The 15,230-nt window shown below is 35.7% G+C and overlaps 1 protein-coding gene across 2 annotated transcripts in view; it reads right to left on the bottom strand.

The window, feature by feature from the left end:
- HSD17B4 (hydroxysteroid 17-beta dehydrogenase 4) overlaps positions 1–15,230 on the bottom strand; it is a 70,829-nt gene that overhangs the window by 40,785 nt on the left and 14,814 nt on the right. For both annotated transcript variants that reach the window (XM_062599121.1, XM_062599122.1), the window contains 7 exons: positions 14,050–14,074; positions 12,292–12,420; positions 6,118–6,224; positions 5,173–5,406; positions 4,551–4,602; positions 3,185–3,256; positions 1,358–1,461 (listed from right to left, as the gene is read on the bottom strand). In XM_062599121.1, coding sequence (XP_062455105.1) covers positions 1,358–1,461; positions 3,185–3,256; positions 4,551–4,602; positions 5,173–5,406; positions 6,118–6,224; positions 12,292–12,420; positions 14,050–14,074 — 723 coding nt within the window. The remainder of the gene's footprint in view (positions 1–1,357; positions 1,462–3,184; positions 3,257–4,550; positions 4,603–5,172; positions 5,407–6,117; positions 6,225–12,291; positions 12,421–14,049; positions 14,075–15,230) is intronic.

A 15,230-nucleotide genomic window follows, 5' to 3' on the forward strand; every position in this document is an offset into this window, starting at 1 on the left:
TGTCATTCCCCTCCCTGCTTACGCTTAAACAACAGCAGACAAAAAATCTGCTCTCATAGCTATGCAAAAGAGAAGGTTCCCAGAATGTACTTGATAACACCGACACCTATAAATAAAAGCCTTTTCTCTGTTCTTGTTCTGATCCAAAAGGTCTCTTGAAGATCAACCAGCTCAAAAGTAGACTGCAAAAATAAAATCTTTTCCTGGCTAGTTTCTAACAAGAAATTTATAGTTTTCCTCATCAGTTCATTTATGAAGATCTTGATTGGGAGCAATTAAACATAAAATCAAAACAGGCAGTTTCTTTTGCTTGCAAATTTTACACTTGGGCTTCCTAAAACCTAAAGTCAGTATGACTCTTACCAAATTGCACAGTTCAGCTGCTAGCCTCTTCACCCTGACCTACAGCAGCAGGAGTTTAAGGACTTCAGTACAGCTCACAGTATAACCTCAAGAAGGTTTTACTACTTTTACAGAATTAATTGAGACAAATTTAGCTACTTCAGGTTACAGTCTACAAGATGGTCTACTTCAAAAGTCCCTCTTCTATAGGATTTAATTTATATCCTGCAGAGGAGCTTTCTGTTCACAACATTCATTCCAAACATATATCTTTCAATTTTAACTGATTTCTGATATTATTTTCTAATTTCAAGTCTTCAGATGACTGTTAGTTAGCTATTTCAGACCCCTCAGCAGTCATTAAATCATGTCCTTACTTCTTGTGAAAAGAAGTCTTAACTGACGACTCTGCATTAACATATAGTTGGTTAGAGCATGGTGCTAATAATGATATGGTCGCGGGTTTGATCCCCATATGGGCCACTCGCTTGAGGGTTGGACTAGATGATCTCCAGAGGTCCCTTCTAACCTTACCAATTCTATGATTCTAAGATAAAAAGGATTAAATACCTTTTGAGAAGCAGATAGCTTTTACCAGATGTAGTGTAGTACAAGATACCAAAATACTGATTTTCAAAGTCTCTCTTGTTTTTTGGTTTATTCAGCACTAAAACAATCCAACTTAATTTAGATTCTAAACATTTGCAAGATAGTTATTCTGTTTGCATTTAGGACATTTAATATCTGTAATTTCAATTGTTTACATGTAGGAATATCTAATCAGTAGTATGTTCAGCAATTCACTTTCTTAACTGTCAGAACCATTGGTTTTCCAGTCCCGAACAGTACCATTCCCCTCTTCAGACACTTCAATGAACAGAACTAGTCAGACTGAATTTGAGCTTGCACTGCTACACTGTTCAAATGCGTAGTTCATCATGTTTCATTGATACAGCATATGTTTTTTTTGTAATATTAAGGGTTTTTTTTTAAATATCAATAAGCTTGAACTTACCTTGGCTTTTTCTGATGTTCGCTTTCCACCAAATCCTCCAGCTCCGACAAAAAACAGAGTGAACTGATTATAACACAACAGCTCCTTTCCACAGTACGTATTCACTGAAAGATAACAGAAGAGGAAGGTTGTCTATTCTGTCTTTGATCTTTGTTTCTTTTGTAGATGTACATGATAGATGTATAAAGTATCACTTCAAACATGCCAAAACTCATTTTAACAAGTTACAGAAAAACAGTCACTCTTTCACACTGCACTGTTGCAAGTCAGTGCCTGACTACCTAAGATTGATGACCCATTTCAAACGACACTATCCTGAATTTTCTTTATATAAAAGCATTAAAATTAAAAAAAGAGCGATCAAAACGCTGATGACATTCAAAGTGTTAAAAATATTTGATAACACAGGGCAGAAATTAATATTTATTTCATCATTTCACACACCATTAGCAGTTTATTTAAATATGATAGAACTGTGCAATGAAATATGATGTATTAGAAGCTATTAAGAATCCTCAGTGTGTAAAGTACATTACCAACTCATACAAAAAGCTTTACTAGTATCAGGTATGAAAAGAGCTTCAGAGCAAGCTTTAGTTTAAGGTCACATGCTACTGCTTTGCAAAGTAAGTTTTGATTTGCTAAACTTCTTACACTGAATCATTCAGATCCAGCTACTTCCAACTCCTGCCTGCTCCACTGCCTTAAGCCTCAGACTGAAATTTACAATAGCGTTAAAAATGTTCATTTGCAGTTACATAAGGAATTTAAAAAACACTAAGACTCTGGTCAAAAACAGAACTTCCATGTGTGGCAGAAAAAGACAGGCTTAAGATTAGCCAAAAACAGAATAAAAATACAACTAAAAGGAACAAAGGGATAGAGTAGAGAAAACATCTTTTAAAAAAATTTTATCCATATATTGGTGGTGAGGGAGACAAGAACATTTGAGATTCATTAATCAACTCTTGCAACCTAATATTCCAAACAGCTTTGGTATATCATGCCTAAAGATACCAAAATTCAGCAAGCAATGACTAAAGGACTCTGAGACATTCAGATTCTTCAACTTGGACAGAAGAAATTTTTTTATTTAAAATATGTAAACATATATTATAGTTATATTTTAATAAATACTTATATTGGGTGTGTGTAAATATGTGTGTATATGTACACATACACACACACATATATATGCACATACATATATGTGTGTGTGATATATGTATGTGTGTATGTATGTATATATATAATGTGTACATATATGTATGTACAAAAATAAATAAAATCCAGGACAGGCTATTACAGAGGGCTGTTTCACCAATGAGACTAATAGCACAGCATACACATATGACTAACCTTTTCAAGCTCTCCCTTACACACACACACACACACACACACCCCCTTGTTCAAGGCTGGCAGAATCTAAAATGGCTTCCTTCAGACAGGACCAAGTACTAGTAATGCAGAAGTTTGTTCAGTTTCCATAATGCAGTATTTCACCTACATAGGTAGAAACCAAATTTCCTCTGAAATCTTTCCAAAAACAGTATTCTTGATTTCAGGACCTTAACTGCCCAAGAACAATGACTTTATACGTTACACAGCTATTGCAAATTAGCTCATTTCTCAGCTCTCATTGAGATTTAACAAGGTCTTTACTGTGGAAAGGCTGGCAGTCATTGTTAGAGCTAGCTAAACGTTAAGCCTGTCAAATTTAACTGTACTCCCTTAAAAAAAAAAAAATATATATATATATATATATATATATATACACACACACACACACACACACACACACACACACACACATATAAGCCTTCTTACCATCTATGAGCAAGACTGCTCCTGAACCTTTGTCAAGTACGTCGGCAACTGTTGCAACTGAAGTTAACTGCCCTGTAAGAGAGAAAGAACGCAGGCAATGTTTTAAGGTTTTGTTTCAACAATGAACTGTGCAGCTCTTTGCATTTCTTAATAACAACAATACTAATAACGTGAGTCTGGGAATCTTTGCAAATCTTGGTTTAGTGTAAGATTACATGGGAATTTATTACAAAATTAATGAAGTTTAACATAGATGAGCTTTGGGGAGTTTGGGGGAGGTGTTATTTATTGGTTTTAATAGAACCTTGCTAGTTTGTTTATTCAGAGCTAGCAACAAATCACTTTCACATATGTGACTAACTCTAAAGATAGGAACTATCACAAAGCGTGTCCCCCAACTTCAAGAGAGTTGGGATGATTAAAGTTCTTCAGAGGGGATGCTCAACTCAGGGGCTGGTACTGACTGATTTATTAAGTTTTTTTTGTTTGTTTGTTTTCCCCAATGAGATTATTGTTCTAGAGAGATACGTAAGGATATATATAATCAGCCTATGAAACAGAGACATACAGGAAAAAAGGCCTTATTGAGTCCTGGTGATCTATTACCAGACTGTTCTGAAATGAATACAGTATTCACATACACCCTTTTTTGCTTCCACAAAAAAACATGATATTTATCACTGGTTCATTCTTCTTTCCTACACTCTGGGAAAGCTCACTTTTTAAAAACAACTAAAGAAGAAACCTGCACATGCACACTTATCCTGAATGAGTCTAACAACCACCTGTCAAGCGTTGCAGTATGGGAACATACATCCACCTAGGAAAAGAGCTTACGACTGCAGTAAATACTATCTTGAGAATTTTGGAAAAAGAAGAAGAAATGTTTTCAAGCCTCCTCATCATGATGTCCATTCCTCCTTAATATATATAATTTAAATCTTACCCTCTTAAGAGGCACAAGAATGCCTGAACACTGTCAAAGTAACTTCAGGTAAACATTACAAAACTATTGATACAACCTTACAGAAATAATTAAAAGTTCTGCTAGTTAATATCAAATGATAATAGAATAGCATATAGCTTAAATAATCAGCTTAATAATCAGCTCCTTTTTCAGACCATCTAAAGAGAAAACAATTACAGATTTATTTTTATTATTTCAAAAATTAGTCATGAGCGTATGATTTATACAACTAACGGGTAATATCTGATCTCGTGGGATTTTCCCACCTCGTGCAAAAACAATGTGCAAAAAAATCCAATTTGAAGCATTACATCCCTATTTCCATTTATAATGCGGCTACAAGAAGCGACAAAAATTTAGGTATAAACGACAAGCAAACCAGCAACATGAAAGACTGACCTGAGGTTGGTAATGGTTTATACAGCTCGAGATACTGCTCACCATGCAGCATCTATGTAAAGACAGGCAATGCTATAATAATCAATATATTTTACTGCTTCTCTCATCACAATCACAAATGTACAGATATTTTAGAATGCCAACAAAAATACTACAAGTTTACATAAGGAAATACATCTGTACATACAGATCTGGGGGGAGTTTGCATACTGTAAGAACTTCACAGCCCACTAAGTAAAAAAGGCCTAAACTACCATTTGAATTGTTACTAAAAATTATCTATAGTATATAGCTACTATTAGAAAACAGTATTTCTCAAAATAAGACTTTTTTTTTATTTCCTTCTCAACAAAATACATTTTCAGAGCAAGATAAAAGCTTTGGGGTTTTAATAAAATATATTCACGACAAGTTAGAATTTAACACAAAACTGGTAATTCATAGCAGCTTAGGAAAACACAGCCTATCCAAGTGAACTAGATCAATTACTTCTTTGGAGGCAAGAATCCAAAATACTGAGTTTTCCTAAACTAGAAAGAATTACAATATAAAAACTATAAATATGCTAATTGCCATCAATTTATAATCACATAAATCACAGACAAAAGTAATTCTTTCATACCTTTGCAAAATCAATATTTAGCCCTGGAAGAGAAGGAACACCATGAAAAACTGAAGTCTGAGCAGGAATAACTCCAAAGGTAGGTAAACAGCAGAACTCTTCACTTCCTTCAAAGAGAAATTTTAGGTGATCTGGATCCTTAGTTGACATTCCCACACCAAGAGCATATAGAATAGGCTCAAAGTGAGTATATGTATACACCTTGGTAGACAGTTCCCGGCCAATAATGTTTGCCTACAAATTAGAAGTTAGCATAAAATAAAACTTTGTATCTTTTAGTAAAATAAAACTTTGTACCCTTTGATGTTACACATGTATTCTTCCTACAGTTCTCACTTCAAACAATTCACATATGAGCATTTTTTAAAAGTATAGTCATATGTAAATATGCAGTGTAAGCAATAAATATAGTATAACACATTACTGTATGTGTTTCAGTGCAGGAAATCCTACCACAATGCATTATAGCTTTCTACAAGCAATCTGCTTCAAGAATAAACAGTATAGCTTCATACGGCTCATCTTCCAGCCATGTTATAAATATCTTTTGAGAACCAACCACAAGTGAAATAATTAACACTGTAATAAAAGTAGGAAGAATAAAAGTTAAGTATATATAAATAATGAGACAAAAACAAAAAGAATTGCCTAGTAAACCCCCCTCCCATTTCTGAACAATACCTTAAAGACGTTTTCAGAATTTACAAGCACTTATATCACAGAGTATTCAATAAATTTAACCTCAAGAGTTTCCACCATCAATAAGAAAAATGAAGAGTGGAGTCTGGAGATGGTTCTTATTTCACTTCCTCATTTCACAGTTTAAACTCACCTTTCTTTTTGCAAACAGCAAGCCAGAGTAGAAGTTAATCACTACTAGAATAAGCCTCTTTGCTGAAGGTTTTCAGCTAGCTATAAGTGTGCCTTGTAGAAAAGGGTACTTACAGTGTCAGTAGCTGAGGAGATGACCGAACCAGAGCTTGTGGGATTCATAGAAATATTTCCTTGAGACTCAATCTGACTTAGAGCATCATTCAAAACACTTATGGACTCTAGAGAAAGGAAGGGAACAAAACATATGAAAATAGCCAGAAATCTGACATGCCAGAAACATGCAAACAAATGAGCTTTAGCTTGGTACTTCCCAATTCATTTTTAACCACAACAAATATATACCTATCATAATGCTGTATTTTATAGGCATCTACAAACTAGTTAGCGACAAGCAGCCTCTACATCTGCTCCATGAGTTCTGCAACACGTAGTCTATTATGACATACTTAGCTCAAGTGCTTCAAACACAATTCATGCTATACAGCAACAGTCAAGCCACATGGAGTATGTCAGCAAATACTTGTTTTGTTTTATTCCCCAAATCATGATATTGAGAAGATAATGTTCATTATTTTTCAACCACCTCAAAAGTAAGCATCTGAAAATTAGTACACCTTTCCTTATCTTTAAAATTATTTGCAATACAGGTAACTAGGCATCTCTCCTAGTGGTTATCCTCTTCCCTGAATGACATTGTAAAGAAAAATTCAACTGAATTCAAATCAAATTGAACAATGTCAAGATTACAAGAGATGATACATAGTTGAGATACAGAGCTCAGCCATTGTAAATGCAGACCATCAGAAACATCTGTCTCCTTGAAGCTCAATATGGATAAAAACAGTATCGGGCTTCCTGGTGTTAGAAAAGGTCAGACAGAAAGTGGAAAAATCACACGCACAGCAAAAAGTGTTTAAAGCAAACAGAGGAACTCATCATTTAACTACTTTTAGCTGCTCACTTCTAACGTGTGGGTGTCCATCTCAGTTTCTAAACTCATATCCCCACACTGACTTCCCACTGCACCTCAGGCTCTTACCAACTGTGCTTCTCTCTATTGCACAGCATTCTTCTACACACGCCTCAAGCTAGCTGCATACTCTCTTGTAGATTTTTGATTTCCTAAACTTCAGTTTGCTTCCTAATCTCGCTGTCAGTACCACCATGTTTTATTTGTGGCCTGAATCTTACAAAGAAGCAGTAACATCTACCAGACAAATATAAGGTCGTAGCCTCTTCTGCTAAAGACAAGCTGTGGCTTTGAGTACAAGCAGTCATTTTCCATAAAGCTGAAAGCGTGCAAGATCTAAGCTGTAACCGATGAGAACCCTTTAAAAGAATTTCCATCATGAACTGCATGAAGGAAAGGCAATACTGAGCTCCTGGGAGAAGAAATAGACTGCTTCTATCACTCTTACAAGGGTAGAAGAAAGGCTTTAGAAAGACATTGCTTTAGAATCTTCAAGGGAAAAGTTTTGATTTCCAAGTAATTCTGCTTCCCCCCTTTTTTTTATGTTCACAACCCAATTTCCATGCAGAGAAATAACTATCATTTTTAATGGTGAAACCACAAAAGTAGATTACCAATATATGTTTTACACAAAAATACATATATTAAGACAAACACTAATAGGGCAACCAGCGATTTAAAGTATGCAGAATGTATCTCCTGTACAAGAAGTCTTTCCTCCAGAGTACATGATGCAATTGGACTCTCAAAACAGCTAATTATTTAGTATATTGGTGAACATTAAGGTCATGTGTTAGGGTCACCCTAACTCTAAAAGACTTCAGCAGAAGTGTTTTTTAAACTTTGGCCTGTGGCTATATTTGTAACCAGCAACAGTACTTGACCGGGACTTCATGCACACGTTTATGTTCCAAGGTGGTCTTAACTTTAAGATCAACATCACTTTCAAAAGAAAGCTTTCAGGCAGCCTACAAGGACATAAGTAAGCTACTAGAGTATCATCAACTATAGGTAAGAAGAGAATTTTTTTTTTTTTTTTTAAGAGCAAATAATACATATACCATTAGATTTATGGTGATATTCTAGCAGTTGACCAGATATGAAAACTGTGTGAGGCAGGGTTACAATTTCAAAAAAGGTGCAAATTAGATTTCTGTATTAAAGACTACAAAGGTTAAGATCAAGCCTATTGTTATGAGCTACCAGCTTGTCAAGAAAGAAACATGAAAAATTACAAGTTCATTAAATAGTAACTACCTGCTCCACATACATGTTTTTCTGCTTCTAGTTGTATTATCTCATGGTTGTCAGTAATAAATGCAGAGACAAAAAAAAAATAAAAAAAGTAGGTTGTGAATTCATGTCCTTCAAGTTAGGAAGTGAATTTTAGGATGGTTCACAATCTTCATTTCTTTCCTGTTGTGCATTCACAACAGAGAGTGGTGGCCAAAGGACACAGAACACTTAAAATTAGATCTGTTTTCTTAGAGAACAAAACCAGATAAACATGCTAATCTGTGCAATACATTCTACAGTACACTGTATGTAGTACACAGCCTGCAACACAGGGAAAGCTGTCTTCCACCTACACATCTCAGAACACAACCCGATTTCTCTGTTTGGATAATGGGAAGACAGACGAGGACACAAAAGCAAGTAGTGCCATGTGAAGGCAAGGCCTACCAGACCTACCTTTGACCAATACAAGGAAGCAACATGCCAATGTGCAGTGGGCTTGATAAACAACTGCAACCTATTGAATATGTGCCACACATTCAGAAGCTCCAGTATCATCTAATTTGGTCTTCCCATGCATGCACTGATGCAGAGGTTGAGGACCTCACAGTATCTCAATACATGCAATCATGTTACCATGACAGATCTGTCAGCTCAGCTACAGCCAACTGCAAATGAGAATTTGATCAATCTTTCTCCAGTAAAGGTTCAGCCAAGCCACATTGTAAGCTACAATTGCTGCTGCCTAAGGGCGCACATGGAGTTTGTTACAGTGGCTCAGCTGACGTACAGAAACTTGGAAAGCCACTGTAACTTGATTCTGTGTCTTAACCCTAAGGCTTTGATTATGCGCTGCTTATCTTCTTGGAAGATTTCTGGCTGATTCTGAAGTAGTATAAAGTAAATCAGAACTAAGAATTCAGTTTAATTATTAGCAAGAAAATTATTAGTATCATCATTCATATCAGGCAAAAGCTCTAGCACATAAAGACGATTCATAGCTGCCTCAGAGGCAGCGACATTTTCACATTGGATTAAATACACTGTTATCTTCTAATCCTGATACAAGGAACAGAGGAGAATGTATTTTACAGCATTACAGCAAAACTAAATCCTCAAGTTCTATGATTTCCTGAGGCCTAAATTGTCCCATACCTCGTTTAAGAAAAGGCATTCTCAGATTTCTCGTTTATTAAAAGGACATAATGTAGTGAAGCCATACATAGCTGTATCTTTTGCCAGTTACACAGGACTGTAACTGGAAACGTGCAGAAGCAGACAGGAACTGCCAGAACTTCTCCACATACATCAAGGAGTAAGCCTGTAGGCTTAGGGAAGAACTATAGAGAACATCCAAAGACACTTAAGGGATTAAAAACAAAGAGAGGCATGCACAGTCAGTTACTTGCACCAGCTGTGCCAGATAGCTTTTGAGGTGGGAAGTTGGAGGGGGCAAAAGACTACTGCACAATCAGCAGCTGCTCACTCAGAAGGATGTAGCATAACTAGCTACCAAGGATTGCTTTATTGAGCACATCATCATGATATCCAAGAAACTTCCATGAGTTACTGAATCAACTGCCAAACCAAATGACAATTAGTTACTTCCTGTTAATGAAAACTGCATAAACTCTGTAAAAATCATTCTGATACAGCAAGAGGTGTTTAGCTTTCAGTTCAAGGGAATGAGCAAAACTTAGAAACTTTAAGTACTTAAAAAAATTAAGGATTGACAGAAAGAAGGCAAACACCTCACTCCCCTTGCAGATCTTAATTAGACAGGTTTTAAGAATCCAATCATTTAATTTCTTAAAGGATCATCACTAATACATGAGAATGATACAGCACTTCCTGTCAACCTTTGAAGTTCATGGTCTCCAATAGCTGAAATGCACAACTGGAAACACACTCTAGTTCAAACACTGAGTAATGGTTGATAAACAGGGCTCTAAATACATTATCATCCGCAAATTAGATATTGAGCATTTAATTTGTTTATCCTAAGAGAATGATTTCCTCCTATGCTTTCAAAAAGAAAATTCTAAGTACAAAATAAATCCAAGCATTCAGTCATACATTGCTGTTACAGATGGAGGAGAAATTACCTTTCAAATAACACATGGCAGTCCTTCTTTTTGTAATCTAGAAGGAATTATAGTCAAAATGCTCTTATCAGTATGCTCAAATTATGAATCAAGATTAACATCTCTGATTATGGGATTTTCTAGTGAATTACCGGCAAATACTTTATCTAATTTTATATTTTATAATTACACAATGGTTAGTACATAATTGCTCTTCACAGCATCAAATTACTTAATGCTGGTAATAGATTTTAATGAAATCTTTTGAAATTTTGAACTTGCAGATATTAGGCATTGTAGCTTTTCATTTTTAATGCAAGTACTCTAATTAGTTTCCCTTAACAGTCCACCGCCTTCAGGCGACAAAGTAGAGACTCTCATGGTAGGAAAAACTTTTAATGTAGTATTTAAAAGTTAAATCTGATCCAATAATTTCTTCAATGATTTGCTCAATTCTTCTGCTAATTCTTACATACAAGAAAATAATTAAAGGGTTTTCATTCAGCTTAGCAGTACACCTCTGACTTGACACCACTGAAAGGATAATGCTATATTCTAAGTTTCTTGCACAACAGCTAAGGCAAGTTATCTGCATAGCGGACCTATGACAAGGAACCCTTTGGAATTTCCTAACCACGGAAATCTGCTGTGTTGTCCTGTAAGCACATCCTTTACTTCCTAAATTTAAAGTCCTGTCCAATTTTTGGTCCAGAGGGCAAAGAGAGACAGATGCAGTCTATCATATGCAGTGTTTAACTTAAAGTGACTTTCAATGGAAATTCCCATCTACAACATTTTTCTGCTTGCAACACACACAGTAGTATAAATGACAGGCTAGAAGACAGAAGCTATAAAACTGGAATACTGTTATAAAAGTTGTTCCGCAACTGGAGAGAGAACATTTATAAGTTGGCATACATTTGGAAAAGGGACATCTGTAAGTCAAAGACAAGTGAAAACAAAATAATAAATGTGATATAGAACTACTGTACAGTTAGCCACATTACCAAGATCTGAGGAAAGGGATAAAGGGTCTGCTCTTCTGGTTTTGTTTTATGCATCTAAAAAAAATATATCCCTTCTGTTTCTATGCATTCTAGGGATTTCAAGACAGACTGCTTAAGCATCTACTATTTTCTGGCAATCTAAAGATCTCTAAAATTCAACTGTCATTGAATACAGGGATGCTTCTTTCCCTCCCCCTTCCCCCCCAAACCCCTTGTATGTTAGCATTTCCTGATTCAGCAAATAGTCAACCCTTCAGCTAAATAACCACAGGTGTTCTAAAAACACACAGTCATGGATATTAACACCTGTAACTCACATAGACAGATTTTGAGGGTAACTTCTCGAGAAGTCTTGGAAAGCAGTGGAAAGGGAAAAAAAAAAGTAGTCTGTATGGTTTACTAAAGAGCTATGACAACTATGGTTCTAAATAAAGAGACACTCTTAAAACAGGGGAGAGGAAATTTTGAAAGATGAAAGAGAAGCAAGTACAGCAGCAGCAAAGATCAGAGTCATTTTGACAAAAAACAGAGGCAAAGAGTGCTGCTTTATAACAGTTGATTCCTTAAACAGACATCTTTTTGGTATGGAAATGTCTAGGACTAATTTCAGGATTCCAGGAAAAAAATTCCTGAAAAGAACACCCCATCTCTTAAAATATGGCTTCTACCTGTATTTGGGTCCAGTGAAATAAAACACTGCCTATAATTTGGCTGTAATACATAAAATAACACTGAATTCATTTTATTAGAAAATTCCTAAGGAGAAAGATAAGCTATCTTAATTCTATAAATGAAAATACAAAAGTAGCTTTAAAAAGATCTGACTCTACTGAAAGAACAAATGATTAATGTTGTACATGCATAGAAGAATTAACTAATTAAGCAGACTTTTTATTTAAAGGAAAGTTTCAGTAAATGTCTGTCAATAAAGTAATCTCTTCTAACCTCTGCTTGCCCAAACTATCTGCATTATCAAAGCCTTCTTTACCTTGGATACTTCTGGGTTTGCTGGCATTATCAAAGTCACAGACCTTCTCCCATTTATCTCTCACTGCTTCAGGAGTCATTAGCTGATTTTTTCCTCTGACAATAGCACCCAAGGATCGTTCCCAGCGCACTAACAGAAAGAATAGAAATGGGATACATTGACCAGAGAGTTCAAGCTGGTTAATACAGTAAGAAACAAAAACTTTTAGTTTCTTTAGAATACTATTCATCTAGGCCACTACCTGCAAGTCTGTGGAGGAAAGGAAAAGCTTAAAAGCTCTCCAATGTGACTCACCAGTATCACTTTTTAATGGAACTAAAAGGGCTCACCCGCTTTCCACTAACGCTTAGAAAAGCAATAGCACTGGTTTTAAGCTTCACTAAAGCCAACAACAGACTGACTGCTGTCTGGAAATATTACATCAGGTTTTGGATTCTGTCTAGCAAAACATTTTAGCCAGTTTGCATCTAGAGACATCCTCTTCTGACATGATTTTGGCTATTGCTGCTTAGGATCTTCCAAAAATTTTGGGAAACTATAGGGAAAACATGAAAACTGCTTGTTACCTATTAGAGAATGTTTATACAGTAGTCAGCATCTCCAAATTGTTCCCACAGTCATATCTCAACACTGATACTTTAGAGAAAGTTACTGGTAAGGTAAGCATAAAACCAGTTCTGGAAGAATATCAATTTCCTGGATCCCAATTAATCCTTAATCACTACAGTGATGAAAAAGGTTCTATTCCTCTGTCAGAGATGAGGACGAGAGATTTTCAGTTGTATGAAAACTCCACTCCTCGTGCAGCACAACAAAGGGTTTTGCACTGCTGCTCTGGTTTGTTTAATCTGTTTAATACGCTACCCAGGAAAAGCTGTGTCCACAGTTCCAGTGCTGTCAGAACATTCATAGTCAGTCAGAAATGGACAAAAGTCAAATTTTTCAAGTGTATGTATGGGGCAGGGAGGAAGGTCCCTTTGAAAGAAAAGGGAAGAACTTACTGAATTTAACGGTTCTACTTTTCAACCCACAGTAATGCTGATGGTATTAATATGGGCAGAAAAGCCCTTATTTTAAGAAAATAATACTATACTAGGTTTCACATTCTTAGCAAAAGAGTTCATGAGTTTTCACACACTCAAATAAGTTTCGCATTTGCTCAGCAGCCTCTCAGTGACTGTGAATATTCTTTCCTTTCACATTTAAGCTAGTTTCTGGAGTCACTCAAGGAAGATACTTAGCTGGCAGAACCACTGGTAATTACAATTCAAGTTGCCTCAAAACGTCAATGTATATCACTAATATTTTTATAGGAGTGGCAAGGAACTTAAAAAGAAGTCTGCTTACTAGTATCAATGATCAGTTGTACTGCTGTATCATGAAAGTAATCACAGAAGTAATCAAGAAAGGGCAGTATGTGTATGATAAAAAAAAAAAAAAAAAAAAAAAAAAGTTCCCAAAATTTCATCTTCAAGATATCCTCAGCATCCAAGAGTTAATGTTACTTAGGCAGATTTTCAACTACTTTTAATCAACTCAAAACATAACATAGCACAGCACAGAGTTTCACAGTTTCCCATTTGCAGTAAAATTTGTCCTTTTTACTTAATATAAGTAGCCCCCACAGAACCCTGGGTCTTCCCTAACATTCTCTCCTAACCAAACTGTCTTGAGCAGAAGTAACTACAGAAATAGGCTGCATACTTTGGTTGCCAAATTAAAACTCAAAACCAACCTTGCAACACCCCAAAGACTTACATTTTCCAATCCATCCGGCTCCCACCTGCCAACAAAGAAAATCATCAGCTTATGTGTTACTAAACAAGGTTTTGGTGCAATTAAGTTTCTGCTAATTGTAAGCAAGTTTAGTCAAGCATTGGAATGCTAGCAACACAAAATTTCAAGAACAAGATATTGACAGCAGATAACTACTTCTATACAATTTTTGAGCAAACATTTTGATGAGTGTGCCCATATGCATTCCATAACCAAGTAATTCATCCTTTCTGCAAGTTGCTCTCTGTGTGTTTGAATGAAACACAAACTTCATTTTGAAGTAGCTGCTCTGGTACTGTTTTAAACATGTAGACTTAAATTAAAAAATTGATTACCCCCTGACTTTTTCCAGGGTAGAGGTAAGCAGAAGCAAAGGATATATTCCCTTCTTTTGGATACTGAACAAAATTTGAATAACATTACCTTAAGCAGTACTTACTTAAATAACTAGAGATACACAACTTAGCCACAAATGTAACTTACACACACCGTCCTAAGAAAATACATGCTTTTGTTTCGAAGAGATTCAACTTGGATTGTTCTAACCATTTCCCATTGGAATTACCTTCGGAATTGCATGTTTATGTGACAAAACCACTGGTACATTCTTTCCCTTCACACTTCCTTTAGTAGCATACAGGGGCCCACAGAAAATGAATGCATACATACCCTACTGAATGACAAACATGCTTTCAATATACAGAGCAGGAGCGACAATTTAAACACTAAAATTCCAGCGTAAGTGAATAGACTCTAAAATTTCAGAACAGCTGATACTAATCACAAAGAAACTGTGACAGAGGAAAGACAACATTTATGTAAAATGCTTTCAGACCAGCATAAAGCTGAGAAAGCGTATTACATAGCATATAGTTACTAAATTACAAAAACAGCTCCCTATCATTACTTTAGTTCAAGTTTAAGAGCAGCTATCTTTGCATGGAATCAGAAGATACAAATCCTAAATTAGGTGCTATTCCACACTTTGTGCTTTAAATGATTAAAAATGCTTTACACATTTATTTCAACATTCACCTGTTCTCCACACACACAGAATTCCAGACCTAAGAAAAGAATCAGAGCTACATTTTCTAGGGGTTGGTGAAATTTTAATACTATTTGGTCAACACCATTTAAGACCAAGCCACTGCATTTTTTGGCAA

The sequence above is a fragment of the Rhea pennata genome, chromosome Z (assembly GCF_028389875.1).
Source record: "Rhea pennata isolate bPtePen1 chromosome Z, bPtePen1.pri, whole genome shotgun sequence".
In the NCBI taxonomy this organism is placed as follows: Eukaryota; Metazoa; Chordata; class Aves; order Rheiformes; family Rheidae; genus Rhea; species Rhea pennata.